Here is a 27,861-nt window from a genome sequence, read left to right on the forward strand (position 1 = left end):
ACATCTCCTGCATCCTGATAATGATGGTTATAACCTTTCTTCCCATCCACCCAAACCTAACCTCCTGCTCCCTCTCTACCCCTCCACTCCCCAACTGCCAACCCCCAACTGCTTTTTCATCGGTTGTTCCCCCTCCATTTAGAACGCCATCTAGCTCCGCCTCCCAGGGAACACTTGCCTATCATGGGAGTGATAGGTTAACCCATGATGAACCGGAATCATCATCAGGCACTATTCCGCCACAGAGCTCACATCTGCTTTGATTTGTTTTACTTTTGGTAAGCTCTGAGGTGACCAAAGCAGCTTCTGGGAAGCTCACTACATGGCATGAAGACAGCACCGCCAAACTGGAAGGCAACAGGAGGCAAACTATTAGCAAGGAGGGGAAAAACAACACCTGGTTTCATCAACACCGCAGAAGAATCTCTAGTTTGCATTAAGGTAAGGAAAGCATCACAGGTCTCTTGGTGCACCTGTGCATAAGAGACTGGACTAGAGACTCCACCCACTAAGCTCTTTTACTACTTGCGTAAATTAGGGAGGCACAATTTTTTTTGCAGACTTGTCCTTAGGCTGCTCCTGCCACCACCTTACCTGCAGGAGTTCGTTTGCTGGCTGCAGACGCTTCTCTTCCATTTCCTGGACCACCTTTTCAAGAAAGACACGTTCCCTGGAGAGTCTGGCCAGCTGCTCATTCCTTTTCCTTGCAATCTCCTTCTCCACCTCTTCTATATGACCCAGATGGTGTTTTTCTTGTTCTTCGAGAAACTGTTGCAGTTGTCTGAACTTCTCCACTGTCTTCTGCCTCCCAGTTTCTGTTAATTTCTGCAAGAAGCAGGAGGAAAAGAAGAGACCAGAATCTGAAATACGGCCAGTCTTCACGACATCAGAGGGGAGTTATGACATCTCCGCAGGAAGTGCACTTTTAATAACTTTTCATAGGCATGAAATAAACTTCCAGTGGCTAAAGAAGCAGGGGAGGCAAAGATGAATACGTTCTATTTGCCATTTCCATTTCTGTTGCCATCCATTTTGTGGGAAGCAACAGCCCTAAAGCATGGAACATTTTTCTAGACATGGAGGTTTCCTGCATGATTTCATATTCGGCATAATCAAGGTTCTAAGATGTTCAGGTTCTAAGATGAGAAGAGAAGAATCCTTGGAAAAGACCCTGATGTTGGGAAAGATTGAGGACACTAGGAGAAGGGGACGACAGTGGACGAGATGGTTGGACGGTGTTCTCGAAGCTACGAACATGAGTTTGACCAAACTGCGGGAGGCAGTGCAAGACAGGAGTGCCTGGCGTGCTATGGTCCATGGGGTCATGAAGAGTCGGACACGACTAAACGACTAAACAACAACAACAACAAGATGTTCAGAGAGCCTCCATGGGCACAAAATACAGTGGTACCTCAGTTTAAGTACACAATTGGTTCTGGAAGTCTGTACTTAACCTGAAGCGTACTTAACCAGAAGCGAATTTTCCCATTGAAAGTAATGTTAAGTGGATTAATCCGTTCCAGGCAGTCCACGGAACACTTAAACTGAAGCGTACTTAACCTGAAGCGAACTTTCCTACCGGAAGTAATGGAAAGTGGATTAATCCATTCCAGACGGATCCACGGAGTACTTAACCTGAAGCGTACTTAACCTGAAGCAAACTTTCCCACTGAAAGTAATGGAAAGAGGATTAATCCGTTCCAGAGAGGTCCGTGAAGTACATAAACTGAAAGTACTCAAACCGAAGCGTACTTAAACCGAGGTATGACTGTACTCCTCACTTCAGACCTGTGCCATTCACAAGTACTGTACAAAGACAACAACAACAACAACAACAACAACAACAACAACAACAACAACAAATGAAGAAGGAGTCGGGGTGGCAGAGCTAGCATGCTCATGCCCAGCACTCTCCTATTTAAGATAAAGGTAAATATAAATATAAAGGACCCCTGGACGGTTAGGTCCAGTCAAATTTGACTATGGGGTGCAGTGCTCATTTCCGCTTCAGGCCGAGGGAGCCGACATTTGTCCACAAACAGCCTTCCCGGTCATGTGGCCAGCAAGACTAAACTGCTTCTAACACAACAGAACACTGTGATGGAAACCAGGGCGCGCGGAAACGCCGTTTACCATCCCACCAGTGTGGTACCTATTTATCTACTGACACTGGCATGCTTTCGAACTGCTAGGCTGGCAGGAGCTGGGACAGAGGAACGGGAGCTCACCCCGTCGGGTGGATTCAAACCGCTGACCTTGCGATCAGCAAGCCCAAGAGGCTCAGTGGTTTAGACCAGGCATCCCCAAACTTCGGCCCTCCAGATGTTTTGGACTACAATTCCCATCTTTCCCGACCACTGGTCCTGTTAGCTAGGGATCATGGGAGTTATAGGCCAAAACATCTGGAGGGCCGCAGTTTGGGGATGCCTGGTCTAAACTCTCAGCTATGACCTGTTCGTCTTGGGTGGCCCTGCACGGCATAGCTCATAGCTTCTCTGAGTTATTCAAGCCCCTTCGCCACAACATGGCAGTGATCCACTGCGGGAGGCAGTGGAAGACAGGAGTGCCTGCGTGCTCTGGTCCATGGGTTCACGAAGAGTCGGACACGACTAAATGACTAAACAACAACGTCAATATGAATAGGAAAATGTGAGTACCCCTAAACATTTTTTTAAGAAAAAAAACACTGATATTAGGGAAGATTGTCTTGCAAAATTTTAAATATAGGGAAATTGCAGATGAAAATATTTATATACGGAGTAATCCACCCTAAAATCTGATTAATTTTCAGCATGTTTTTTTTTATTAAAAAAACAAGCTAACAAACAAACTAATGTGGAAAAATGAGAAATGGAAAGACACCAAAATTGACAGCTTTGCCCATCCCTACGCAGCCCTGACTTGATTCATAAAGTACTTGCTCCCTGCCTAATAATAATAGTGATACTTACAAGAAGGTCTTGGCTTTCCTTGTCCAGGTCTGCTTGATAGGCCAGAATTTTCTCTTTCTCTTTCATCAGAATCTCCAGGAGGCTGCGAATCAGTCCCTAAAGAGAAAAGAAAAAAAACTCAGGTTAGACAGGGTGGGGTGGGGAAGAGGAATTGACTATTTTGCTGATTTCTAGTTTCAGAAGGCCTTGCACATAATGGTTTGTAGCTTTGTAGCCCCCCCAACTTCTATTTTATCAATTCTTTTTGAGAAGATATAAAATGCAACAGTTAATGTTTGCATTTTTAAAATAATTATAAAGAAATCTTGATAAAAACATAAGAGTATTTGTTTGGGGGGGGGCATTTTTAGCAGTCTTTGCCAACCTGCTGCCATCCAGAAGTTTTTATTGTTATTTTTATTAACATAAAATAAAAAAATACAGACAAAAGAATAAACAAAAATAATAAAAGTTACAAAACAGTGTAGAGGTTATACCCGCAGGTCCCACATCCCAAACACAATTAGATCCCTGGAAATTGTTCATTACGTGACCTTTCGCATAATGAGGCTATGATTTCCATTATTTCCTATGGAATTACTTCTAATGTGGGATCTGTCTGCTTCCTTTCCCCCTCTCTCCGTGTTTTTTTCTCCTGAAATGGCTGCAGCCAATCAGCAAAAAAGAGACAAAGTAAAACAACTGATTTGTCCGATCTCTCCTGCTTTGTAATTTGTCCAATCTCATTTCCCCCACCTCTGTGGTCTCTGCCACCAAAAGGCTGCCACCAACCAGCAAAACACATGTGGAGTTTAGAGCAGTGTTTGAAATTTGCCAGGTGTCAGGCATATTTTGCACCTGGCTATTGGCCACTTGCGACCAAGATGACTGGGTGCCAGGATGGCGCCTGGTCTCCCACCATCTGGAGGTGCATACATCTGAGTTTCTAACACTGGTTTAAGCTCTTTCTCTTCCTGCCATTGTGGCGACACAAATCTCGGAAGCTGCCGTTTGCATTTCAAGGGAAGCTCCTTTTGGTACCCTAGCAAAGAGAGAAAGAATCCAATGCCCTTCTCCCAGCCAGCCCTCAGGTTTCTCCTGAGCTGCTTTTTACATAATATAACCTTAGAAGACATCTGAAGGCAGCCCTGTACAGTGGAACCTCGGTTTATGAATTTTCGGTTTATGAACGCCGCGGACCCATCTGGAACGGATTATTCCACTTTCCATTACTTTCAATGGGAAAGTTCGCTTCAGTTTATGAATGCTTCAGTTTATGAACAGACTTCCGGAACCAATTACACCCATGCTTCAGGTTAAGTACGCTTCAGGTTGAGTACTCTGCGGACCCGTCTGGAACGGATTAATCCACTTTCCATTACTTTCAATGGGAAAGTTCGCTTCAGTTTATGAACGCTTCAGTTTATGAACAGACTTCCGGAACCAATTGTGTTCATAAACCGAGGTACCACTGTATAAGGAAGCTTTTAAAGGTGTATTCTTTGATTATGTTTTTATACATGTTGGAAGCCGCCCAGAGTGGCTGGGACAACCTAGAAAGATGGACGGGATACTACTACTACTAATTATTATTATTATTATTATTAACAAGTATGGAAACTGCATTCATGCAATACCATGCATAATTCAGGCATAAGAGTTAAAGAAAATTGCTGAAGAAGAATCCACAGCTATCCCTCTGCCCCTCCCCCCCTTTAAGATCCTACCTTGTATTCCTCGAAAGCCTCCTCCAGAGGAATCACCTTGTGATTTTCATGCATCTTGGATTTCTCACACACTACACAGATAGGACTTTCGTGGTCCTCACAGAAGAGGTTCAGGGGCTCCTGGTGCTTCTCGCAGACTCTCCCCTTTCGTCCCCCCTCCTCCTCCTCCCTTTGGAGACTGAGCTCCTTGATCAATTCCACAAGGTGAGCCAGTTGCCTGTTTGGGATGAGATTCCTTTTCTGGACGGTTTCTCTGCACTGAGGGCAGGAGGCCTGCCTTCCTCTCGCCCCACAACACTGGACCAAGCAAGACCGGCAGAAGTTGTGCCCACACTCTGCGGTGGTCACTGGATCCTTGAAATACTCCAGGCAGATGGAGCAAGTGGCTTCATCGCAGAGATCTTGCACGGGACTCCCTGCAGCAGCCATGGCTCCCTCGCGCCAAAAAAAATCCACCTCTTCCGTTTTCAGCCACTGGGTTTTCCCCTTCCTGAAAAGGACTCCGGAACTCAATGCCCACGTGGCTTCTTCTTCTTCTTTTTTCCGGTGCTGACGGGCCTCTGCTTAATGTTTTCTTGAGCAGATTTGCAGAGAGAGAGAGGGGGTGAGATGTGCACTGACCCAAGAAGGCAATGTGTAAATAATGTTTAAAACAAATAAACTTAAGCATTGTGGAGAGACAGGCTCTGTTTAAATAAAATCCATCTTCCAGCTCTACAATTCCCCCTCAGTCTAACTTTCCCTGAGGGTTTGTTGCCCGAGCTGGAGACATGACAAGCCAGAGTATGCATGCTCTGGTTATCTCCTGCTTGGACTACTGCAATGCGCTCTATGTCGGAACTACAACTAATCCAGAGCACAATTCAAAGTGCTGGCGCTGAACTTTAAAGCCCTAAATAGCCTTGTCCCTGCCTAAAGGAGCGTCTACACCCCCATCATTCAGCCCAGACACAGGTCCTTTTCCAAGGGTCTTCTACTGGTTCCCTCACTGTGAGAAGCAGTGAAGGAGGCAGAGAGCCTTATCGGTAGTGGCACCCCCGCCCTGTGGAACACCCTCCCTTCAGATGTCAAGGAGATAAAGAACTATACAACTTTTAGAAGACATCTGAAGGCAGCCCTGTATCAGGAAGTTTTTAATGTTTGATATTTTACTATGTTTTATATATGTTGTACGCCGCCCAGAGTGGCTGGGGAAACTACAGCAGTGTAGTGCAGAGGGAGCATGTTGGGCAACTAAGAACACGTTTTCACACTAGTTATCTGATTACTGATTTCAACCTTTTGTATATTTTTTATTGTATGGTTTTATGTCCACTTTGATTTCTAAAATAAACTTCCATTCTAATTTTTTTTGGGGGAAATGCAGGCATCGCTTTGCACCATTGACAGTCAGTTATGAGACTTCCAGCCCATCCATAGCTGCCAAGTTATCCCTTTTTTAAGGGATTTTCCCTTATGCTGAATAGGCTTCCTCGCGAGAAAAGGGAAAACTTGGCCGCTATGAGCCCATCTCTTGCTCGGGCAAGTTTTGTGACAGCAGCTAAGGGTTACAAGCTACGAAAGGGTTAAAGCAACAGAGCTCCGAATCCTAGAGCGGCCCAAGCATATGTCAAAGGAAGATGAGGCGCAGAGGCGGGCGGAAGGAAGGGAGACGCTGCTTTCCGGTTCCCTCCCTCCCTCTCTTGACTGGCACCTGAGAATGATGTAGCTGGCTGCAGTTTCTCTGCGAGGGAAATGAGAGAGCAGGTGAGTGAAAGGTGGGAAGAAGCGGAGAGTCTGCCCAGGTCCGCTTATGTTTTAATTTAATTTCATTTTTAAATTGTTCCTTATTCTGAGCTTGGGGAGGTCTCTTAAGACAAGAGGACCAGGGCAACGGAGGCATCCCCATCGCTTGGGTCAACTGCTGTTAAAAGTTGCAAGCTGGTCCTCCCATTAAGCAGAATGAATTGGGGAACTGGTTTTGAATGGCTAGGTTTGGGTGTTGTGCCTTTTGTTGCTGGATAGCTCCGTTGGTTAGAGCATGGTGCTGATAACGTCGAGGTTTGGGTTCAAGTCCCCATATGGGGCACCTGCATCTTCCTGCGTTGCAGGGGGTTGGACTAGATGACCCTCAGGGGTACCCTCCCATTGCACGGTTAGACTTTCCAAGTGCAGGGTGCTATTTTCCACCCTGCTATAGGCAGCAAAATCTCTTAGGCCAGCCCTGCTTCTGGGCTGCTGAGATCCCTCACCCACTCCCAACCTTATGTATGGCCTTATCTGCACTATACATTTAAAGCAGTCTCATACCACTTTCAGCAGTCACTGCCCCCCCCCTAAAATCCTGGGGAGTGCAATTTGTTAAGGGAACTGAGAGTTATTAAGAGACACATGCCCACATTCCCCTCCAATTCCGACAGGGTCTTCACAATCCAACCCTTTTTCTAGGGGACTCTGGGATTGTTTTAAAGTGTTTTAGAGGCTGCAGCAAGCTACCCTGGCTGTTTACATCACCTTGGCTTGTGAGCACAGGAGGGGAATTAAATACATGTGCATTGAGTATTTTTGTATGTCTGTGGGCTCCTTAGGAATTAAAATAGATTTTTTGGAGGTATGGATATAGCAGACCCAATTAATATGGGGTATTCAGAGATTCTGAGGGGTTTTAGTCTTCAGTCCTATAGATTTTCTCTCTTATTTTTCACTCTGCTTCCCCCTCAGTAGGTGAAGTTTGGTTGTATTAGCTTCAAGGACAGTCAGTTTCTGCTGGTTGTTGAAAGATCCAGATGTTTTGCAGTCTCACTTGAAGAGTCCAGTTGAATGAATATCTTTAGCTGAAGGACAAGGTATTAGCAAGAGTGCTGAGACATCCCTAAAGGGTTGATAGTGAAAGAGAGAGCAGAGAAGAGGCAGAACAAGGCCAGTCCCTGGGGGAAGAAGAGGCTGCGGCTGGTGCTAAAGCTGGTCATGGAACCCGAAATCAAAATGGAGGAGCAGAGCTGGAGCCCTGAATTTGGAGAGCAAGGATCAATTTGTCCGAAAACTGGGAGGCTCAAGGAAGTTCTCCTTGGGGAAGCCCAACAAAACGTGAAACAGGAGCCAAACGATGAGCCGTCAAGGAACTGGGACGCCCAGTTGCAGGAGTTTTTGAAGATGCTACAGGATTCCCATTCTGGAGAGGGAAACCCACAAGTACCTGAGACAAGGGATTGGGACAGTCCCAAAATATTGGAGGTTACTTCTGAGGGAGTGACAGGTGACTACAGCTGGCCCAGAGCATTGTGTGCTTCCCAAATCCAACCACGTCTTGCTGGGGAAGCCCAAGAGGACCATGAGACCAATCTGAATGCCACTCCCAGTGGGAAGGAGGAGGCAAGAACTCCATCTGGGGATGGTGCCGAGATGGAGAGGCAGCGCCGGTGTTTTCGTGAGCTCTGCTACCAAGAGGACGATGGGCCTTACAAGCTTTGCAGGCAGCTCCAGGCGAGTTGCCATCAGTGGCTGAAGCCAGAGACACACACCAAGGAGCAGATCCTGGAGCTGGTGACCCTGGAGCAGTTCCTGGCTGTCCTGCCACTGGAGATGCAGAGCTGGGTGAGAGAACGTAACCCAGGGAGCTGTGCCTGGGCAGTGACCCTGGCAGAGGAATTCCTTCTGAGTCAGAAGGAAGTCAACAGCTGGAAAGGGCAGGTGAGACAATGTTTCCAAAGTTGTGTCCTTGGTCACATCCACAGCATACATTTGATGCACTTATGGATCATGTGGCTTCCTCCAAAGTAACCTGGGAAGTGTAGTGTAGTTTTTTTAAGGGTGCTGTGTGTAGTAGCTCTGTGAGGGGTAAACTAAAGTTCCCAGAACTCAACGGGGAGAAGCCAGTGTGGTGTAGTGGTTAAGAGCGGTAGACTCGTAATCTGGTGAACCGGGTTCGTGTCTCTGCTCCTCCACATTCAGATGCTGAGTGACCTTGGGCTAGTCACACTTCTTTGAAGTCGCTCAGCCCCACTCACCTCACAGAGTGTTTGTTGTGGGGGAGGAAGGGAAAGGAGAATGTTAGCTGCTTTGAGACTCCTTTGGGTAGTGATAAAGCGGGATATCAAATTCAAACAACTCTTCTTCTTCTTCTTCTTCTTCTTCTTCTTCTTCTTCTTCTTCTTCTTCTTCTTCTTCTTCTGTGTACTGCAGGCATTGCAAGCATGCCTGAATTGGGTTTCAAAAATTGTGCCCTTGAAGCACTCTTGGGTCTTGAGTTGCTACTACTACTATTACTATTACTACTTCTTATTATCAGTCTTCTTCTTTTTGCCAATGCAACCCAAAGCGACTTACAACAATGTTCGTAAGCACAAAGCCCCAATTGGGCACCCAGCCACCTTGACAAAGCCAGTGTCAAGGCAGGAGTCAGGAGCAAGTCAGCAGTAACTCACAAAGTGTCCATGAAATCCACTATTTATTCAAAGAAACAAAGCAGCTCAGGCCTAGTGATCACAGCAACTCTTCCCAGTAGATCTTGAGCCAATGAGGCAGTTGGGAGGAACCTGAGACTCCTTCCTCTTGTCTCCCTTTGCTCCACCCTCTTCATTCCCCTTTGTGTTCTGGGAGACTAGGGGGCTCATATTATGTCCTTCCATTCTTGTGATAGATTGTGATAATATCAAGTCCTTGTAATAAGTAACATTTATTGCCGACCCCTAAACACACATTTTGCCTGCACTGTGACTTGGTTTTGAACTGACGCTTCTCCCCTGCATCTTCCCCACCAGCAGATCATAGGGATGTCAGAAAAGGAGCTTGTAAATCCCCACAAGGCAGAACAGGCTCTGCCAGGCATGGTGAAGATGCAGCTTTCTACACGGCCCAAGCAGGGGGACGAGGAGAGAGTGAGTTTATTGGGTGAGTTCCTCCGGGGTCTGTCCTTTGAATACCTCAGGGACTCCAGTTTTGTTGCTTTCCCCCACCTAAAATGGAAGGCTCGTCTTCCCAGGTCACCTTCAAGCTCTGTGGGTTTGGGGGCCATTTTAGAAATGCATGATTCTTAAAACTGTCCACACAACTGGCCATTGCCTGCTAAGTAGTGGTCCTGCTCAATTATGGGGCAGATTAATCATTTTTGCAAATGGGGCAGGAGCACGGAAGGGGAAGCTTGTCAGTCTAGACCAGTGGTGGGTGCTGAGCTTCCCTATTTGGCCAACAGGTCCATTTTTTAAATTGCATTTGTAATTCAAAAAAATTCAGTACCCAAATATGCAATTTAGAAACACACAGATAGATAGATTTAGAACTGGAAAATGTGCAGAAAGGAACTTCAAAAATGATCAACTCCTCTAGAATAAAAGGTTCTGCATTTGTTAGAAATTGATCTCTTATTGTGGTGACACCTACACATTGGAACTCCCTGCCTGTTGACATTAGGCAGACATACCCTTTTTGACTCCTGCTAAAAACATTTTTTTATAGACAACCCTAGCAAGATATTAATAATAATAATAATAAATTTTTATTTATACCCCGCCCTCCCCAGTCAAAAACCAGGCTCAGGGCGGCTCACACCAACAGAATTACAATAAAACATAAAAACAATTAATTAAAATACAGATTAAAATACAGTATTAAAATTTAAAGTGCAGCCTCATTTCAAGTAGTCCATAAATCCAAGCCATGAGGGAGGAAAACACAGGGGTCAGGCTGAGTCTAACCCAAAGGCCAGGCGGAACAGCTCTGTCTTGCAGGCCCTGCGGAAAGAAGACAAATCCCGCAGGGCCCTGGTCTCCTGGGAAAGAGTGTTCCACCAAGTTGGGGCCAGTACTGAAAAGGCCCTGGCTCTAGTAGAGGCCAATCTGGCCATCTTATGGCTCGGGATCTCCAGAATATTGTTGTTTGTGGACCTTAAGGTCCTCCACGGGGCATACCAGGAGAGGCGGTCCCGTAGGACCGTATTAGAATGCTGGTGTGTTTTTAGTTTATTGCTGGTTTTAATTTTCTGAGCATTTTAATTGTTTTTACTGCAATCTTACTGTTTTATTATTTTTTAAAACTGTTTTGTTTTCAAATGGCTTATAAGTTTTGGAGGCTATTTATTTTGGTGGGGGAAACATAGTAGAGCTGTCTACATTTAGGCATGGAATGGAGAAAGGGAATAGGGACAAAAAAGAAGTCCACTTTCTCATAATACTTTGTATCACAAGTGGTAGAAGATTTATGATAGACAAAAAGGGAAGCACTTCTTCACAAAGAGCAAAGCTGGAGCCAGTGCTATTTTTTCTAGAAAAAGAGGTGCCGGAACTCACCATGAATGCTTCTGTGTTCTCTTTGAATGGCAATGGCGCCCACCTGAGAAGAGCCAGAACCAAATTCCAATGTGTTCCGGCTGAAAAAAAATCCCTGGTTGGAGCTGCTTCTTACCCTGATTCTCTTCTTTCTTCCAGCAAGGGATGGGCGACCGAGTGAAAGCAAGGGGCAGAAGCGCTTGCGAGAAAGTCCTGAACAAACAGAGCAGAAGAAGACAACCTTGAAGGCAGGCCAAAAGAAGGATTTCCTGTGCCAGGGAGAAGCTGACAAGAACCAGCGTAGGGCAGAGAGACAGAAGAGAAATGACACGGAGAAGGCAGCACAGCCACTTTTTATCAAACTATGTGTTTGTAAAGATGCCGCCCAGCAGCACAAAGAGAAAGACATGGAATGTGACACGGGTGGGGAAATCTGTGGTCAAAAGGCTCACGGGAGTACGGACGGGGGTATTCCCACAGAGGAGACGCCATACAAGTGTTGGCAATGCGGTCGGAGCTTCAGCAGCAGCTCAGACCTTTTGATACATGAGAGAAGCCACGTAGGTGAGAAACTGTATACATGCACCCACTGTGGAAAAAGAGAGACAATCCAGACCGGCCAGACTGCGCATAAATGTTCCCACTGCGGGAAAAACTTTGACTGGATCCCTCAAGTAAAAACCCGTGGGAGAGAACGTTTTTCCTGCACAGAGTGTGAGAAAAGCTACATGTCCAAGTCGTTCCTCCTCAAACACCAGCAAGTCCACAGAGGCGAGAAACCTTATAAATGCTGCTTTTGCCCGGAAGCCTACACAAATTGGTGGGAGCTCAAAGCTCATCGGCAAATTCACCAAGACGACACGCCGCATAAGCCATATAAATGTTCGCATTGCGGGATGATCTGCCATTGGAACTCGCAGTTTCTGTCCCGCGAGAGTGGCCACACAGCCTTCTGCTGCTACTGTGGGAAAGGCTTCACACAAAACTCGGAGCTCGTTGAACACGAGAAGACCCACACAGCAGAGGAGCCGTTGGCGTGTTTTGTCTGCGGGGAAAACTTTGGAGTCAGTGCCGAACTGCTTGCCCATGTGCAGAAGCACAGAGAGAACCCACTTCAATGCTCGGTTTGTGGAGAGGACTTCAAGAACAGTTTGTAAGACTGTGAACTAGAAGTCATGGGTGACAGCCAATCACTGCCTACCGCTTGCACAACGTACTGTATTTTCCGCTCCATAAGACACGCTTTTTCCCTCCTAAAAACGAAGGGGAAATGCCAGTGCATCTTATGGGGCAAAGGCTCCCTGTCAAGCAAGCAGCGAGAAGCCGGGGGGGGGGGGCGGAGGAGGAGGAGATGCTGCTGGCTCTTCCCCGCTGCCTCTGTTCGCAAAAACAAGCCTGCTTTTGCGAACAGAGGCGGTGGGGAGGAGCCAGCAGCATCTCCTCCCTCTCCCCCATGTTCAGCGAGAAGCGGCGGGCAGCGGAGGAGATGCTGCTTGCTCTTCCCTCCTGGCTCTGTTTGGGAAAACAAGCCAGCAGCATCTCCGCGCCCCCCCCCCCCGCCTCTCACTGAACACGGCGAGAGGCAGGGGGGTGGGATCTAGCGGCCCGGAAGGGGGGAGCTGCCCAGATGCTATGGTCCGTCCCTTCTCCCCAGCTGGCTTTAAAGTAAGCGGGGGGAGAACCGCTAGTTTTGCGCACAGCGTCAGGGCGATTCTCCCCCCGCTTGCTTTAAAGCCAGCTGGGGAGAAGTGACAGACCATAGCGTCCTCCCCTCCTCCCCAGCTGGCTTTAAAGCCAGCGGCAAAGGGGTGGGGGAGGAAGGAGGAACGTCCCCCCTCCGCCCCTTTGCCGCTGGCGGCTACGGCTGCGGAGGGGGAACGTGCAGCCCAAAAGCTGCTTTCTTCTCTTTTGTAGCTGCCACCGCCAGGTTTGAGGCGAAATATTTTTTTTCTTGTTTTTCCCCCGGTGCGCCTTATGGAGCGAAAAATACGGTACTTCTCTTGGTGTTGTATATTTTAGCCATCAAATGCTTCATTTACAAATATTAAAATTGTAATGTTTTAAAATTCCTTGTGAATATGAATGGCGTGCGTGAACCTGTGCTTGGTCAGATTTCAGAGGCATTTCAGGCGGCAATCGATTTAGCGGCGTCTGATTTCGCAGGAGTGTATGGCACCAAACCCACCCAAAGGTCATAAATTGTCACAGGGGGGGGGGGGAGGACGGCGACAGGGCAGAATAGGTTTATGCGTGCAAGCATCCAGAACGTAACCGCCTTGCAAAACGAGGACTGCCTGTGTATGCATCTGAATACTGGTTGGTGGAAAGCAGAGGAGAGGAAAGGACTTTTGTGCCTAGTTCCTGCTTGCAAGTTTCTCACAAGCATCCCTTTAGCTCTTGCGAGAACAGGATGCTTGTGGAATTGGGCCCTCTGAACCAGGCAGGTACCTTCGCCACATTCTTTTTGGCACATGTTGAAAAGCATTTTGTCCAGACATGTAGACATTGGAGTGTTTTAACTTCTCTCCAATTTACTGCTTATTTAAAAAATTTTTAATGTTTCTAATTACTTGTTTTTAACTGCTTTTAACTGATCCGTTTAATATTTCTTGTAAACTGCTTAGAGGTTTTGTCTTTACAATCAAGTGATATACAGTGGTACCTCGCAAGATGAATGCCTCACACAACGAAAAGCTCGCAAGATGAAAGCGTCTTGTGGTTTTTATGGTGACTCGCAAGACGAATTTTTCTATAGCCATGCTTCGCAAGACAAATTTTTTTCCTCCCCCCCCCCCCCGGTTTTTTTGGCTTGTTTTAAATAGCAAAACCATCAATACCCAGGATGCATTGTGTCTGCTTTCTCAGGGCTTTTTTTTAAGGTTTTAACTGCTAGGCAGCCTGGACCGTTCCTGCCCACTCTGCAGCACCTTCTACCAGTTGAACAGCGTTCATGCCATCCCCAGAGAGACCCTCCACAGCTCTGGGTACGTAAAAGATGGTCCTGCCTCAAGTTTGCTGATTTTAAAATGTTTTTCTGTCATGTTTAAAAAGTTGAAGTTTCTGTGCTTGAAATTTTTGAAATCCTCTGTACAGTATTTATGCTTTTACAGAGCACTTTATAAACACTCTGTAAACCAAATTTGACTTCGCTCTGACTTTTTTTGCCCATAGGAACACATCAATTGAATTTCAATGCATTCCTATGGGAAACCGCGCTTCGCAAGACGAATTTTTCGCAAGACAAAATGACTTGCGGAACGAATTAAATTTCATTTTGCGGGGTACCACTGTATTTTGTTATATAAGGCAATAAAAATGCTGGGCTAGATGGACCAGGACTGATCCAGCAGGCTCCTCTTAACGTTGTTGTGCCACCTGTGTGCCAGCCATCAGCTAGCCTGCTTCATCTGCTGGAGTACTCCAGAAAACTAGCTGGAACGTGTGCAGAGGAGAGGGAGGGCGACCAAGGTGATCCAGGGTCTGTAAACCAAGCCTTATGAGAAAGGGTTGAAGGAGCTAGGTATGTTTAGCCTGGAGGAGACTGAGGGGATAGCCATAGGATAGCCATCTTCTAAAAAACGTTGGCATGTGGGTAACCTGATTGAGAGAGGTTAACAATGACCTTTTGGTGTTGTAAAATGTTTTCAGATTTGTAAACTGCTTTTAAATGGCTTAAATGTGTTTTGTGTTCCTTGGCTACTCAATGGTTTGCCACCCTGGGCTCTCTTGGGAGGAAGAAGGGTGGGAATTTAAAATAAATCAATTGATATTTATTAAGGATTGGAAAATTCTTGTGGGCTTTTTGCGTGAAAGAGAGTGAACTTGCAATATCTGGATCTGAAGATTGAAAACAATATTGACATAGAAAATAGAATGATTGGATGTCAATTTGAGTGAATCCTTTGAACAAGTTGTTATATTTACTTGGCAGAGAATCAGAAGTCTTTCTGTCTCTTTCTATTTCTCCCTTTTTTCTTTTATTTTTCTTCTGTTTCTTTTTTCCTTCTCCCTGCTCCTGTTTCTTTTTAGATTAGATTTTTTAAAGAATATTTCTTTTATTCAGGTATAAGAATATACTTTGCACTGTGTATAAACTTTTGAATTATCTTCGGATGAGTATCAATAAAAATAAAATGTGGAAAAAAGGAACCAGTAGTGTTGTCCATAATCTGCCCAGCCCCATATGTTACTCTTAGGTGGATTTGTAGCTGGTTGACTGACTGACCCCAAAGATGATGGTTCCTCATCATCCTGGAAAAAAGTGACAAGTGGGGTGCTGCAGGGTCCTGGGCCCGTTGTTTTCCAACGTCTTTATAAACAACTTGGGTGAAGGTATTTGAGGGGATGCTGGTTAAATTTGCAGGTAACACCAAACTGGGAGAAATCGTTAACGCCATAGAATACTATATCGGGATTCAGGATGACATTAACAGATTGGAGAACTGGGCCCCCCCTAACAGAATGAATTTCCATATGGACAAATGTCTGGTTCTACACTTAGGCAGGAACAGCACAAATTTAAGATAGAGGACACCTGACTTGTTAGCAGTTCACTCCTCCCATTGCTGATATGTTACATGTCACTGTTTATTTTCCTGAGCTGGGAAAGTCTGAGGACAGAAGTTACGTATTATCTCTTCCGTTATGTTGTGCTGTTGCACTGTGTTCCTCTCTCTGTCTGCGGCTGAAGAAGAAAGCAGACGCCATTATGATCTGTTCTGTAAATATTGGTTAATAAATCCTTGGGATGCTCACGTTCATGCTTCCAATCGTTACTGCTATCTCTGCTGATTAACAGAGTGCACAGGATCAGCCGACCTGTGTCACTGGGAGCACCGGGATGAAGATTGATGGCCATCCTGGGGAAGCGCAACACTGGAGGATGCCCGGAGAGGTTTGTCTCATATCGGGGGTTGCTGGGGGCCCCCAGGGTGTATTCGGACAAGACTTGCCAGTTGTACATGTGAAAAGGGTCTAGGAGTCTTAGCAAACCGCAAGCTTAACATGAGTCTACAGTGTGATGCAACAGCATAAAAATCTAATCCTACACAGCCGCACAAGTGCTTAGTCTTTTGGGAAAGTTTTCTGAAATGTCCCTTATCTTAAATCGTATGAAAAGACCCATGCAGGTGAGAAGCCATAAAAATGCTTCCACTGCAACAAATGCTTCTGGAGGAGTTCCTACCTTGCATTGCATGAGAGATTTCACACAGGTTCCCAGACGGCGGGAGAACGTTTGATAGGAATTCCGTCCTTCTCATCCATATGAGAATACAGTACACACAAGGCAGAGACTGTTCATACTGTGGGAAAAGTTTTACCTCAAGCTCCATTCTCCTTTAACACCACAAAATTCACATGGGAGCGGGTGGAGATGAAGTTGTTGTACTGGACTGGAAGGTTAATATTGTTGATATTTAGTGATAGTAACAATTGAAGAGCCCCTTTTGGACTTTTTGCGTGGAAAGGAAATGAACGAATTAGAGGTGTCTGAGGCTGAAGATTGGGGAAAACACTGCTTAGCAGTTTTTCTGTAAAGGCAAAACTGACCGGAAGGCTTAGGAACCAAGAAGACAAGAGTTTTAAGAAAGAATGGGAAAGATTTATAATTTATTTAAGGATTTTAACAACACTTGTAACAAATATGTTGGATAACATGGACTTAAAATATAGATGATGAAATAATATGCAGCTGAAAATGATGACAATAGGACCCATGGAGAGGATGGTGGGAAGTCTTGATTCAGAGAAATCTCTAAATTTGAGTGTATTAGATAATGTTATAACTTTATACTTGTAAAACCAAATAAAAACTATTTTTTAAAGAAGAAGAAGAAGAAGAAGGAGGAGGAGGAGGAGGAAAAGGAGGAGGAAGAGGAGGAGGAAGAGGAAGAGGAAGAGGAAGAAATGAACAAACCAATAATCCACACTCCCACAACACACTTAAAAGGGCATTAGATGCCAATCAGCCAAAGGCCTGTTTGAAGATAAATTCAGTGAATTCCAATTGAGGTATTATTTATTGGAACTGTTACAGTGTTACTGTCTGCTACGAGGGAAAGGCAGGGGAGGGGAGCCTACAATTGTTGTCTGTTTTGCTGCTTCTGCAGATCATTACTGGAATGAAGCCTCTCAAAGGGCAACCCAAAAACTGTTGGTCTTTATACCTGTCATTCCGGTCTGGAAAGAAACTCCCAACTGGGCCTGAGAGGCAGATTTAGTCTGCTCAGGAGATACTGAGGTGGGTTTTAATGTCATCCAGATAAAAGAAAGGGAGGAGGGTCTCTCCAGAGAACGAGGCTCCTGAGAATGTGTAGAGTTCAGCTTCTGAGTCAGCGTCAGAAAAAGACACACATTCCCCTTCACAGTCCAGAGTCACCCGGATTCTCCTGGGCTTCTCCCTCAGGGGCAGAAGAGAGTAATCAGGGGAGGTGCGGGCCCAGTACTCATCTCCCCACTTCCCCACAGCCCAGATCCCCCCCTCAGGACTGAAGTTAGGACCTAAGGAGAAGAGGCCCTTTCTCTTCACAGACTTTCTGGCAACCCCCACAGCCCACCATTCCCCACTTCCCACAGTGACTTCCCAGAAATGTCTGCCTGCTGTGAATCTCTCACGTCCCAACACACAAAGCTGCTCATTGAATCTTTCAGGGTTGTCGGGCAGGTCTTGCTCTTTGTCTCCACATCTCACGCTTTTCCGATCCTCGGACAGGATGAGGAAGGGATGGGCTGTGTCTGGATCCAGAGTGACATTTGCTGTTGGGGAGAAGTTGAGGGAAAGAGAAAAGAGGCAGAGTCAGCCGAGAGTCAAAGACTGACATCGTGAGCCAAGAAACACCCCAGGAACCAGATTCCCTCTCAGATATTGCATCCAGTATTGGGACATTCCTCTCCTTCCTCCAGACTCTCATAAGAATGAGGGGGAGTGAGAGAAAGCAGGAGAGGAGAGGAGATAAATTCCCCTCCTCTGAGACTCTCTGTGTAAATTGGGCATTCAAGGCTTCAGAGGTTTGGGGGATGAGAATTAAGAGAACAGCTATGGGCCTTTTGTGCCCTGAATATGGTTAGAGTTGAGGAGGAGAGTGTCAGGGCAGACCCACCAGGAGATGGATCAGGCCTTTGTTCTACTGCTGGGAGAAGGCAAAGAGGGGAACAGGGTGTTTCAAAATGCCCTTTTATACTGCCCTTCAGAGTTTGAGAACCCCCATGAGGGCCAGTCCAGACTAGGGAGATGGGTAACAAATGAAAAAAGTAGTTCTGCATAATTGTAAACAGATACACATTAGGCAGAAAATCTTGGCTTTGCTATGCACTTCGGTTCATCCTTCCTCTCTTTGCGGCAGACACCATTTCTTTCCTCTGACCCTCCATGCATCAGAGTGACAATGTTTATGGGGTATCCTGGGGAAAATTAAATGATGGCTGCAGCAACAAGAAGGCAGGCATCATGGGGATACCCCTGTCTGTGGCAGGAACAAAACACAATGCAATGCTGCTCAGTTTTGGACTAATTATAACACCCCAAATAAAACCCTTACAGCCATTTTTCGTTACCTTTGAATTGCTTCCTAACACGTTCCAAGAGAGGGCTTATATTACAGAATTCCAAGACCCTCTTCTTCAGCTCTGGAGGGAAATCCAGTGTCTTCTCCAACCTCTCTCTTTTTTCATACCTGGTGAAAAGAAAAACAATGTTAGGCCATTCATAAAATCGTAGAATCGCAGAGCTGAATCTGCCCTTGAGGGTCATTTAGTCTAACCCCCTGCAATTCAGGAATCTCAACTAAATCATCCGTGACAAATGGCCATCCAACCTCTGCTTTTAAACCCCCAATGAAGGAGAGCCCATGAAGGAGTCCTTCCACTGTCAGAAAGCTCTTTATGATGTTGAATTGGAATCTTATTCCTTACAACGTGTATGCATTGGTTCAAATCCTACTCTACTGAACAGGAGAAAACAAGCTTGCTCCATCTTCCATGTGGCAGCCCTTAAGGGTGCTACAAAGCAAAAGAGAGATCTGATGCTTACCTATCAAATGCTGTAAGGTGTGGAGCCTTACAGCCTCTCATAAGGCAGACCCCTGAGGGCCAGGTTTTATGTACTGGGGTCCTGGACCTTTTCTGACCTCACAGAGTGATGCTAATGGAAATGAGCAGGATCCACTTACCTCTGCAAGGTGCTTCTCACATCCTAGAGGGAAAAAGAGGACAGAAATCACTGCCTATAACAGGCTACACTGGGAAGAGCCCCTCAGACCCTGGAATGGATGCACCCTGGCTCTCTGATGTCAGTCTGCCTAATACACACAATTAATAAAGCAATTTTCTATAATTTGATCAATTGCTGCACATATTACTTGGCTGGAGAACTGCACTGGAAAATCCAGAGAATTGCAAATGTTGATGGATGGCTGTGATTCAGTCTGCTTCTTGAGCATAAAGCGCAAATGAGGCAGATTCATCTTTAAGTGTGGGCTCAGTGGAATCCCCCCATACCTAGTTTTCAGTTTTAACCTTTTAATGTGCATCCAGTTTTGTGTGCTAAAAATCTCCCGCCTAACAAACATTTCATTGTGCCGTTCAGACATCAGTACAGTCATACCTCGGTTTAATTATTATATACTAGCGTGAAGGAACTGCAAGATCTGTTACTACAAGTGGCTATTAGCGCTGGGTGACATTTGTGAGTATCTCTGTACTATTGGCTTCACATCAGCCCCTAAAGCAATGGAAAACTGTTTCTGTGGGTGGTTGTCCTATGACCCACCATTTACCATTACAAAACTGACTCTGAGTGAGAGAAGGTGGGGGAAAGGGGGAAAGGACTGGAAAATCTGGGGTGTCATTCTGGAGAGAGAAATCCACATTCTGCTCCATTAACACTGAATCAGCACCACCAGTCTGCATTAGGGGAACAAGCTACATCAGTTCTCTTGCCCCTGTACATGAGAAACCTGGCTAGAAGCCGCATAAGCTGAGCCCCATAAAGGTTTGCAGACAGCCTTGCCCTGGAGTGGAGCTTCGGGCTGTTCCTGCCATGGTCTTACATGCAGGAGTTCACTCTCTGGCTTCTGGCGCTTCTCCTCCATTTCCTGGATGATACTTTCAAGAGAGGAGAGATTTCTGGAGAGTGTGGCCAAGTGCTCATCCCTTCTTCTTGCAATCTCCTTCTCTGTCTCTTCTATCTCATTCAGCATATGTTTTTCTTTTCCTTCCAGAAACTGGCGCAATTGTCGGAACGTCTCTGCTGTTTTCTGCCTTTCAGTTTCTGTTAATTTCTGCAAGAAGCAGGTAGAAAGAGGAAACGAGGATTCTGGAATACTGTCAGTCTTTAGAACATCACAAGGAGCGACATGAGAACTCCGCAAGGAGGCCCTTCTAACTTTCCATAGACATGAAATTGACTTCCAGTGGCAAAAGGAGCTCTCTTCTTCAGACATTAAAGTAAATGGGATGCCCTCTGCAATGCCCTTTCTGCTGCCATCCAGTTTGCCTAAAGCAATCAGCTTTTTTCTAGCCATGGAGGTTCCTTGCACATTTTTGGACCTGGCATAATCACAGTTCTAAAATATTAAGGGAGCCTCCATGGACATTAAACACTTTTAGAACTACTCACTTCCACAAGTAGGAAGGCAACAGAAACAGAACTAATCACCAGTGCTTAGAATGGCCTTTCATTAACATTTTTATGGTAAATCAGGATGACACAACTAATTTATGTTCAGTAGAGCTCGGCTTCCTCAGAAGGAAGAAATTCAATTCTGCTTGCATTCAAAGGTGAACTTACCTCATAACCACTTTCCGGCGGGGAGGAATGCAGACTAAAATACAGTGGTACCTCGGTTTAAGAACAGTCCTGTTTACAAACAATTTGGTTTACGAACTCTACAAAACCGGAAGTAGTGTCCTGGTTTGCAAACTTTACCCTGGTCTAAGAATGGAATCCGAACGGTGGAAGGAGGCCTCATTAGGGAAAGCGCGTCTCTGTTTAAGAATGGTTTCGTTTTAATAACAGACTTCCAGAATGGATTAAGTTTGTAAATCGAGGTACCACTGTACAGCAACCCTCTGAATTTAACATTCCTCTGAATTTCACAGTGTTGCCCTAGTCAGGGGATGTGTACAAAAAATGAACATTCCAGGGTAAAGTATGCATAAAATGCATTTATGAATGAAATTACATAGAAGTATGAAGGGGAAAATGACAGAAGATTGTTTTGAGATATTGTTTAATATATTGGGGAAAATGCATATATATATGCATATATATAATGTATAAAAATGCATTTTCCCCAATGTTTGTGTGTGTATGGGAAAATTCACACTAAAATGCTGTTGAATTTTCATGAGGACTTTCCCCCCTCTTAATCACATGCTACTGTGGAAAAATGAGAGACAGGGAGAGGCTGGAATTGACAGATTTCTCCATCCCTTCTCAGTCCTGACTCCCTACCGGTAGTAATAAGAGTGGCACTTACAAGGAGGTCTTTGCATTCCTTTTCCAGGTCTGCTTGATAGGCCATTATTTCTTCTCTCTCTCTCCTCAGAATCTTCAGGCAGCTACAGATCTCTCCCTAAAGAGGAAACAAAATCTCAGGTTTGACAGAGACAGAGAGTATTTGTGAAGGTTAGTTGAAACTGTTGGGGAAAGAGTGTTTGGTATATCTGAATTTGACACATAAGAAATGAAATCATACCAAACAACACAGAAATGTTCCAGGTCTTCCTTGCCCTCAGAAATTCCTAGTTTATGAATATAAGCATATGTGAGCACATTGATGAAACAACTACCAATTAATTGTGAGGATAGCTTGACTGCCAAGATGGCGTTTGCAGAGCTTCTAGAACAGCTCAACTTTGGTCCAACACACTGGACCAAAAGCAAAATTTAAGCAAAATACCCGTAAGCACGTGCTTAGGGCATCAAGGGAAGGGGGGCACAGAAATTTTCCATTGCCGGATTTACCATGGACCATATTTGTCAGGTTCACACACATTACACACACGTATAATTATACACCTTATAATCATTATACACCTTTAGGCGCCAGACAAAAATGTTCCTCTTAACCAGGCCTTTGGCTGAATGATATCCAATGCCTTTTAAAATATGTTGGGGAGGGGGGGTATTATTGGGTTGATATTGGTTGTTTTTTTTAATTATGCATTTTGTGTTTCTATACAGTAATGCGATTTTTATGTTGTGAAGCACCCTGAGACTTGCGGGTGTAGGGCGGTATACAAATAATATTAAGTAGTAGTAATAATAGAGTGTAATGCTATACATTAATCTTGGGAATACAACAAAATTAGAGACTGGTAACTGGTAAACTGCCACTCAGCCCACTGAGGCTCATATCATTGTTCTTGTTTGGTCATGTCAGCTGTTCAGTCATCCACAGAGAGTGAGTGCAGCAGCGCTTAGTACAGCACTTACAGATTTTTTTGGGGGGGGTATTCAGCCCACTGCTGAAGAATACACTGCCAACAGGCACCTAGGGGGCCAGATCCTGGCTGTCCGTCCCTCCAGCTGAGCCCATGTTGTCAGCTGCTTAGCAGGGCACTAAAGTGGCATCCTGCCAGCTGCAGAAGACATGGACTTACGTGCAATTAAAATGTGTAATGTTTTTATTATGTACACAGGAGGCTTGGGGCCTTGTATGTGTGTATGTGTTTGTTGATCCTTTCTCACCCTGCCACGGTCCCAACACAAATCTGCCATTTGCATTTCAAAGGGAGCTCCCTTTGGCACCTGGCAAGGAGAGGAAGAATTGAACTTCTATCCTCCCAACCCAAGCTTCTCCTTCATGGGCGTACCCAGGATCAAAACTAGGGGTGGGGCAAGGGGAGGGGCCAAGGCACGGAAGGGGAGGGGCCACAAAGTGGGCGGGAACGGTGAACTCGCGCTCCGCCGGGCTGTGCCCCTCCCTAGAAGCAGGGCTGGTGGGTGGAGGCAGAGCCCAGCCCAGCGGAGCGCGAGTTCAGCGTTCCCGCCCGCCGCGCTCTCTGGTTCCCCGCCGTGCTTGGCCTTGCCAGAGGGCGCGACGGGGAGCTGGAGGGAGGGTGCAGCGCGGCGGGCGGGAACGGCGAACTCGCGCTCCGCCGGGCTGTGCCCCTCCCTAGAAGCAGGGCTGGTGGGCGGAGGCGGAGCCCAGCCCAGCGGAGCGCGAGTTCGGCATTCCCGCCCACCGCGCCGCGCTCCCTGGTTCCCCGCCGCGCTTGGCCTTGCCTGAGGGCGCGCCGGGGAGCTGGAAGGAGGGTGCGGCGCGACGCGGTGGGAATGGCGAACTCGCGCTCCGCCGGGCTGTGCTCCGCCTCTGCCCACCAGCCCTGCTTCTAGAGTAGGGCAGCTGCCCTAACTTGCCCCGTGGTGGGTACGCCCTTGTTCTCCTTGGCTGCTATTTACATAATAAACAAGCATTTAGATCACGTTCAGGCAATTATTGCCATGCCTACTTCAGACCTAAGAGTTGCAGAAAACCTCCCAAGAACAATCCTGAGTTATTTCTCCTCAAAATCCAGGGATCTCCTACCTTGTATTCCTCAAAAGCCTCCTTCAGAGGAATCACCTCGTGGTGTTTGTGCTCCTTTGATTTGTCACACACCATGCAAATTGTAGCTTCATCTTTCTTGCAAAAGAGTTTCAGGGGCTCCTGGTGCTCCTTGCAGACTCTTCCTTTTCTTTCTTCTTCTTTCTCTCTTTGATCTCTGAGATCCTTGATTAATTCTATGAAGTTTGCCAGTTGCCGATTGGGGATGAGGCTCCTTCTCGGGACTCTTTGTCTGCACTGAGGGCAGGAAACCTCTGCCTTGGATTCCCCCCAGCACTGGATCAGGCAGGACCGGCAGAAATTGTGCCCACATTCTGGGATGGTCACTGGATCCTTGAAATACTCCAGGCAGATGGAACAAGTGGCTTCATCACTGAGACTCTGGACGGGATCCCCAGCAGCAGCCATGGCTCCTTCGCACCAAGGAGAAAGCAAACTTTCACTTTGTTTCTCTTGTTGTCCACTGCCTGCAGAGGGCAATATGTAAATTCTTTTATGAATAAATAGTCAAGTAAATCATTGGCATCGTGGAGGAACAGCCTCTGCTTCTCTAAAACAGCGTTTTTCAACCACTGTTCCGTGGATGTTGCCTGGTGTGCCGTGGGAGAATTACTTTATATATAGTCAATATAGGCACAGAGTTAATTTTTTTAACATTTTCTAATGGTGGTGTGCCTCCTGATTTTTTTCATGAAACAAGTGGGCCTTTGCCCAAAAAAGGTTGAAAAACACTGCTCTAAAATACACCTCCTTGAGGGAAGAGCTGTGTATCAGCTAGGGAGCTGCCCTCCCCTCCTGGCCTGGGCATCTTGGGCCCCTGCTCAGCTCCAGGGTCTGGGCTGGGGTTGGGGGCAGAGTGGTATTACAGTCTGGGCTGCACTTTCTCTAGTGCTTGGAATAAGCTAGTTTGGGTGAACAAACTTCACCGAATTCATTCAAACATAATCTCTGAACTGTACCCGAGAGTAGCCTCCATAACCATCAGCTGCGGTGAGGACTGCTGGGCCTGCTCCCTTACAAGGCCTTCGCTGGCCGGCCTAGGGGGCAGGGCCCAGGCCTCACACTCCCAGCTCTAAAGGGACACCTATAGCAGTAGGACTGGACCATCGGCTGCAGTGAGGACCGCAGGGCCTGCTCCCTTACAAGGCCTTCACCGGCCGGCCTAGGGGCCAAGGCCCAGGCCTCACACTCCCAGCTCTAAAGGGACACCTATAGCAGTAGGACTGGACCATCGGCTGCAGTGAGGACCGCAGGGCCTGCTCTCTTACAAGGCCTTCACTGGCCGGCCTAGGGGGCAGGGCCCAGGCCTCACACTCCCATCTACTTACTAGAGGCTCCTGGGAAACCGAAGGACCATCTGCTGCAGTGAGGACCGCAGGGCCCATTGGGTGGGGCAGGACTCACTGAAGTGAATTCTTTTTTTTCTTTTTGAAATTTTAAAAAAAGTTTATTTAGATTCTTAAAATACAAACACACATACAGTACATACCAAACAAACAGTAAATAATAAACAAAATGTACAATAATCAAAACATAAACAAATCAAGAAATACAAAATCAGAAACCATACAAACATAAAGACATAAACCTCACATTAACTTTCCATAATTCATCCCATTGTGATCTATAAATTGGCCTGCCTAAGTCTTGATCCTATTTTATCATTACGCATTTCACTTCGTCTTTTAATTCCCACTCTAATAAGTAATTGTATATTTTCACTAATGGTTTAATGGAATTTTCGACTAGAAGGTCTTGCAATTTAGATTTTTTTCCCCATGAACCCCATCTCTTTATGTTTTTTAAATAAACTCTGCATTTGAAGATAATGTAACCAACTTGCACAATATTGTTTAATTTGTTGATATGGTCTTAATATAACTTGATCTTTTTCCTTCGTTATTAATTCTTGAGAAGTTAACCACTTCCCTTCTTTGAACCAACTATTCATTGCAGTCATTTCCATCGGTGAAGCCCACCAGGGTGTCTTTGGCTCTAATAAATCCCTATACTCCTCCTAGATTTTAAACAATGACTTTTTAATTATATGATCTGTATATATATATATATATATATATATATATATATATATATATATATAATTCCCCTTCTTTCCTTGTAATAAATATGCATGCCAGCCTCACTGGAGTGAATTCTTGGGGAAGTGCTTGCAGGTTACATTGAGGCATGAGCAAAAGGCAACTGCTGCCGAGCAGAGGATGGTTCTGATCCATCGATATCTGGGCTATGGGCTCAGCACCCTCCTTCTGTGCCACTGGAGGGGAAATGGCAGGGCGGATTAGATTTAATTAGATTTATGTGGTGGTCGTGTCCAGAGATGAAAAAAATCTGTGACACGATCTATGAGGAAATGAAGATTACATTTCCCCCAAAAACGGAAACGTTCCTTCTTGGGATCTTAACTGATAATATCCCAAGAGGAAGAATAAGACTATTTTTCTACACAGTGATGGTGACTAGGGTAATAACAGCCTGGTACTGGAAGAGTGGCCATATACCAAGTAGAGAAGAATAGCTAAAAAAGCTGAGTGAGTACTTGGAACTTGCGAAGTTGACTGAAGCCCTAAGGAAAAAGTCTAATAAAATAGTCCAGGAGGAATGGGAATGCTGAAATACTTACCTATCGAATCATGGTTCAGCAACCAAAATTTGGCTGTGTCTAGAATAAATCTGTAAACGGGAAAATGTCTCCTTATACCAAGATGAGGAATAGATTGAAATACGGATAATTTGTTGCAGTTATAGGAAATGAACGTTTGTGAGGCTGACAGAAATCAAATTATGATCATTCTGTATTATCTTTATGTAACTAATTTTTTGCGTTGTCTTTGTTTTTGTATAATTTTCTTTTTTCGTCCTTTTCCTCTATTCTTTTTCTTGTTATTTGTCTGTATAATTTGTTTTGTTTGTATTCACATCTGTATTTGCATTTGAATTTGCATAACCCAATAAAATAATTAATTAAAATAATTAAACCCAATAAAATAATTTTAAAATTATTTAAATCACTAGTCAGTAAGACTTGATTTAAATCATTTATTTATTTATTACAGAAAGACTCATTCTTGCTGGTATAATCTTAATATTTACAACCAGAATAATTATTATTCTGGAATAATAAATTTTCGGAGTAGTTTTTTACAGTTATATCAAAAATTACTGATTTGGTTGTACACAGATAATTATGAAATTATTGTGAGATTTAATAAGTTAACTGTTTATATTTGAACAACTTTTCTGCTGTACTTTATTGAAAGGAGAAAAATAATCATTTCCTTAATAACAATTTAAACCATTTATTTAACTAAAACAATACAAAACAATAACATTATAGCATATGCATCAATGTTTGTTAACAGATGTGATTAAACATTTTTTTTAAAAAAACTTAGATTGAGTTTTAGCTCACATGAAAAACTTAAAAGAAATCCTTATTTCCTGTTGAAATGGAAAACTATATTTAGAATGATTTTTCCTCCAAAAGCATTTTATTTTAAAAATCCAATTTGGGCTTGCTGATTAGAAGGTTGGCGGTTCGAATCCCCGTGATGGGGTGAGCTCCTGTTGCTCGGTCCCAGCTCCTGCCAATCTAGCAGTTCGAAAGCATGTCAAAGTGCAAGTAGATAAATAGGTACCGGGAAGGTAAACGGTGTTTCTGTGCGCTGCTCTGGTTCGCCAGAAGCGGCTCCTGCCAATCTAGCAGTTCGAAAGCATGTCAAAGTGCAAGTAGATAAATAGGTACCGGGAAGGTAAACGGTGTTTCTGTGCGCTGCTCTGGTTCGCCAGAAGCGGCTTTGTCATGCTGGCCACATGACCTGAAAGTTGTACGCTGGCTTCCTCGGCCAATAACGTGAGATGAGCGCCACCACCCCAGAGTTGGTCGCGACTGGACCTAATGGTCAGGGGTCCTTTTACCATATATATTTGTTGTTTAGTCGTTTAGTCGTGTCCGACTCTTCGTGACCCCATGGACCAGAGCACGCCAGACACCTCTGTCTTGCACTGCCTCCCGTAGTTTGGTCAAACTCATGTTCATGTTAGCATGTTGGACGCCTTCCGACCTGAGGGGCTCATCTATAATTTATTTTTATCCACCCTGGGAAATGGTGATATCTCAGGGGACAGTTTGAGTCTAGGGGTTTGGAATCTACTCTGTTGTTGTTTTTAAGTTTCTCTTGTTTTTTAATTTCCTTCATGTTCATGTTGTTCTTTCTCCTCGATTGCTCAGCATCCTGTACTATCAGTGGTGCAGGTTGGGTGGATTGACACAGGAAAGGCTGGTCTTCAGCTGGAGGGTGGGAACCAAGGCACAGCACAGTTTCTGTAGTGTAGTGGTTATCACGTTCGCCTCACACGCGAAAGGTCCCTGGTTCGAAACCAGGCAGAAACA

At 45.3% G+C, this 27,861-nt stretch overlaps 2 protein-coding genes and 1 non-coding gene across 5 annotated transcripts in view; 2 read left to right on the top strand and 1 right to left on the bottom strand.

The window, feature by feature from the left end:
- The window catches only part of LOC118081201 (uncharacterized), a 38,195-nt gene extending 14,322 nt beyond the window's left edge, over positions 1-23,873 (bottom strand). The window contains exons 1-10 of the mRNA XM_060270932.1: positions 23,433-23,873; positions 21,378-21,473; positions 19,947-20,177; positions 19,068-19,090; positions 18,454-18,572; positions 17,128-17,655; positions 15,655-15,846; positions 4,658-5,217; positions 2,952-3,047; positions 595-825 (exon numbers count right to left, since the gene is read on the bottom strand). Of these exons, the coding sequence (XP_060126915.1) occupies positions 595-825; positions 2,952-3,047; positions 4,658-5,217; positions 15,655-15,846; positions 17,128-17,655; positions 18,454-18,572; positions 19,068-19,090; positions 19,947-20,177; positions 21,378-21,473; positions 23,433-23,858 (2,502 nt within the window). The 5' untranslated portion in view covers positions 23,859-23,873. The remainder of the gene's footprint in view (positions 1-594; positions 826-2,951; positions 3,048-4,657; positions 5,218-15,654; positions 15,847-17,127; positions 17,656-18,453; positions 18,573-19,067; positions 19,091-19,946; positions 20,178-21,377; positions 21,474-23,432) is intronic.
- On the top strand, positions 6,031-12,231 carry LOC118081219 (zinc finger protein with KRAB and SCAN domains 8-like). Of its 3 annotated transcripts, none has more exons than XM_035107559.2 (4): positions 6,031-6,403; positions 7,358-8,326; positions 9,400-9,526; positions 11,059-12,231. In XM_035107559.2, exons 2-4 carry the CDS (start codon positions 7,604-7,606, stop codon positions 12,054-12,056), a joined length of 1,848 nt encoding a protein of 615 aa, XP_034963450.1. In that variant the 5' UTR covers positions 6,031-6,403; positions 7,358-7,603; the 3' UTR covers positions 12,057-12,231. The 3 variants fall into 3 exon arrangements, with proteins under 3 accessions (XP_034963450.1, XP_034963449.1, XP_060126673.1); XM_035107558.2 differs by having other exon boundaries at positions 6,052-6,403; positions 9,397-9,526; XM_060270690.1 differs by having other exon boundaries at positions 6,052-6,403; positions 7,361-8,326; positions 9,397-9,526.
- A 3,915-nt stretch (positions 23,874-27,788) lies between the features above and the next one.
- Positions 27,789-27,861, top strand: TRNAV-CAC (transfer RNA valine (anticodon CAC)). The gene has a single exon. It is a non-coding gene; the product is annotated as a tRNA-Val (tRNA).

This window comes from Zootoca vivipara, chromosome 2 (genome assembly GCF_963506605.1).
Source record: "Zootoca vivipara chromosome 2, rZooViv1.1, whole genome shotgun sequence".
NCBI classification, from domain to species: Eukaryota; Metazoa; Chordata; class Lepidosauria; order Squamata; family Lacertidae; genus Zootoca; species Zootoca vivipara.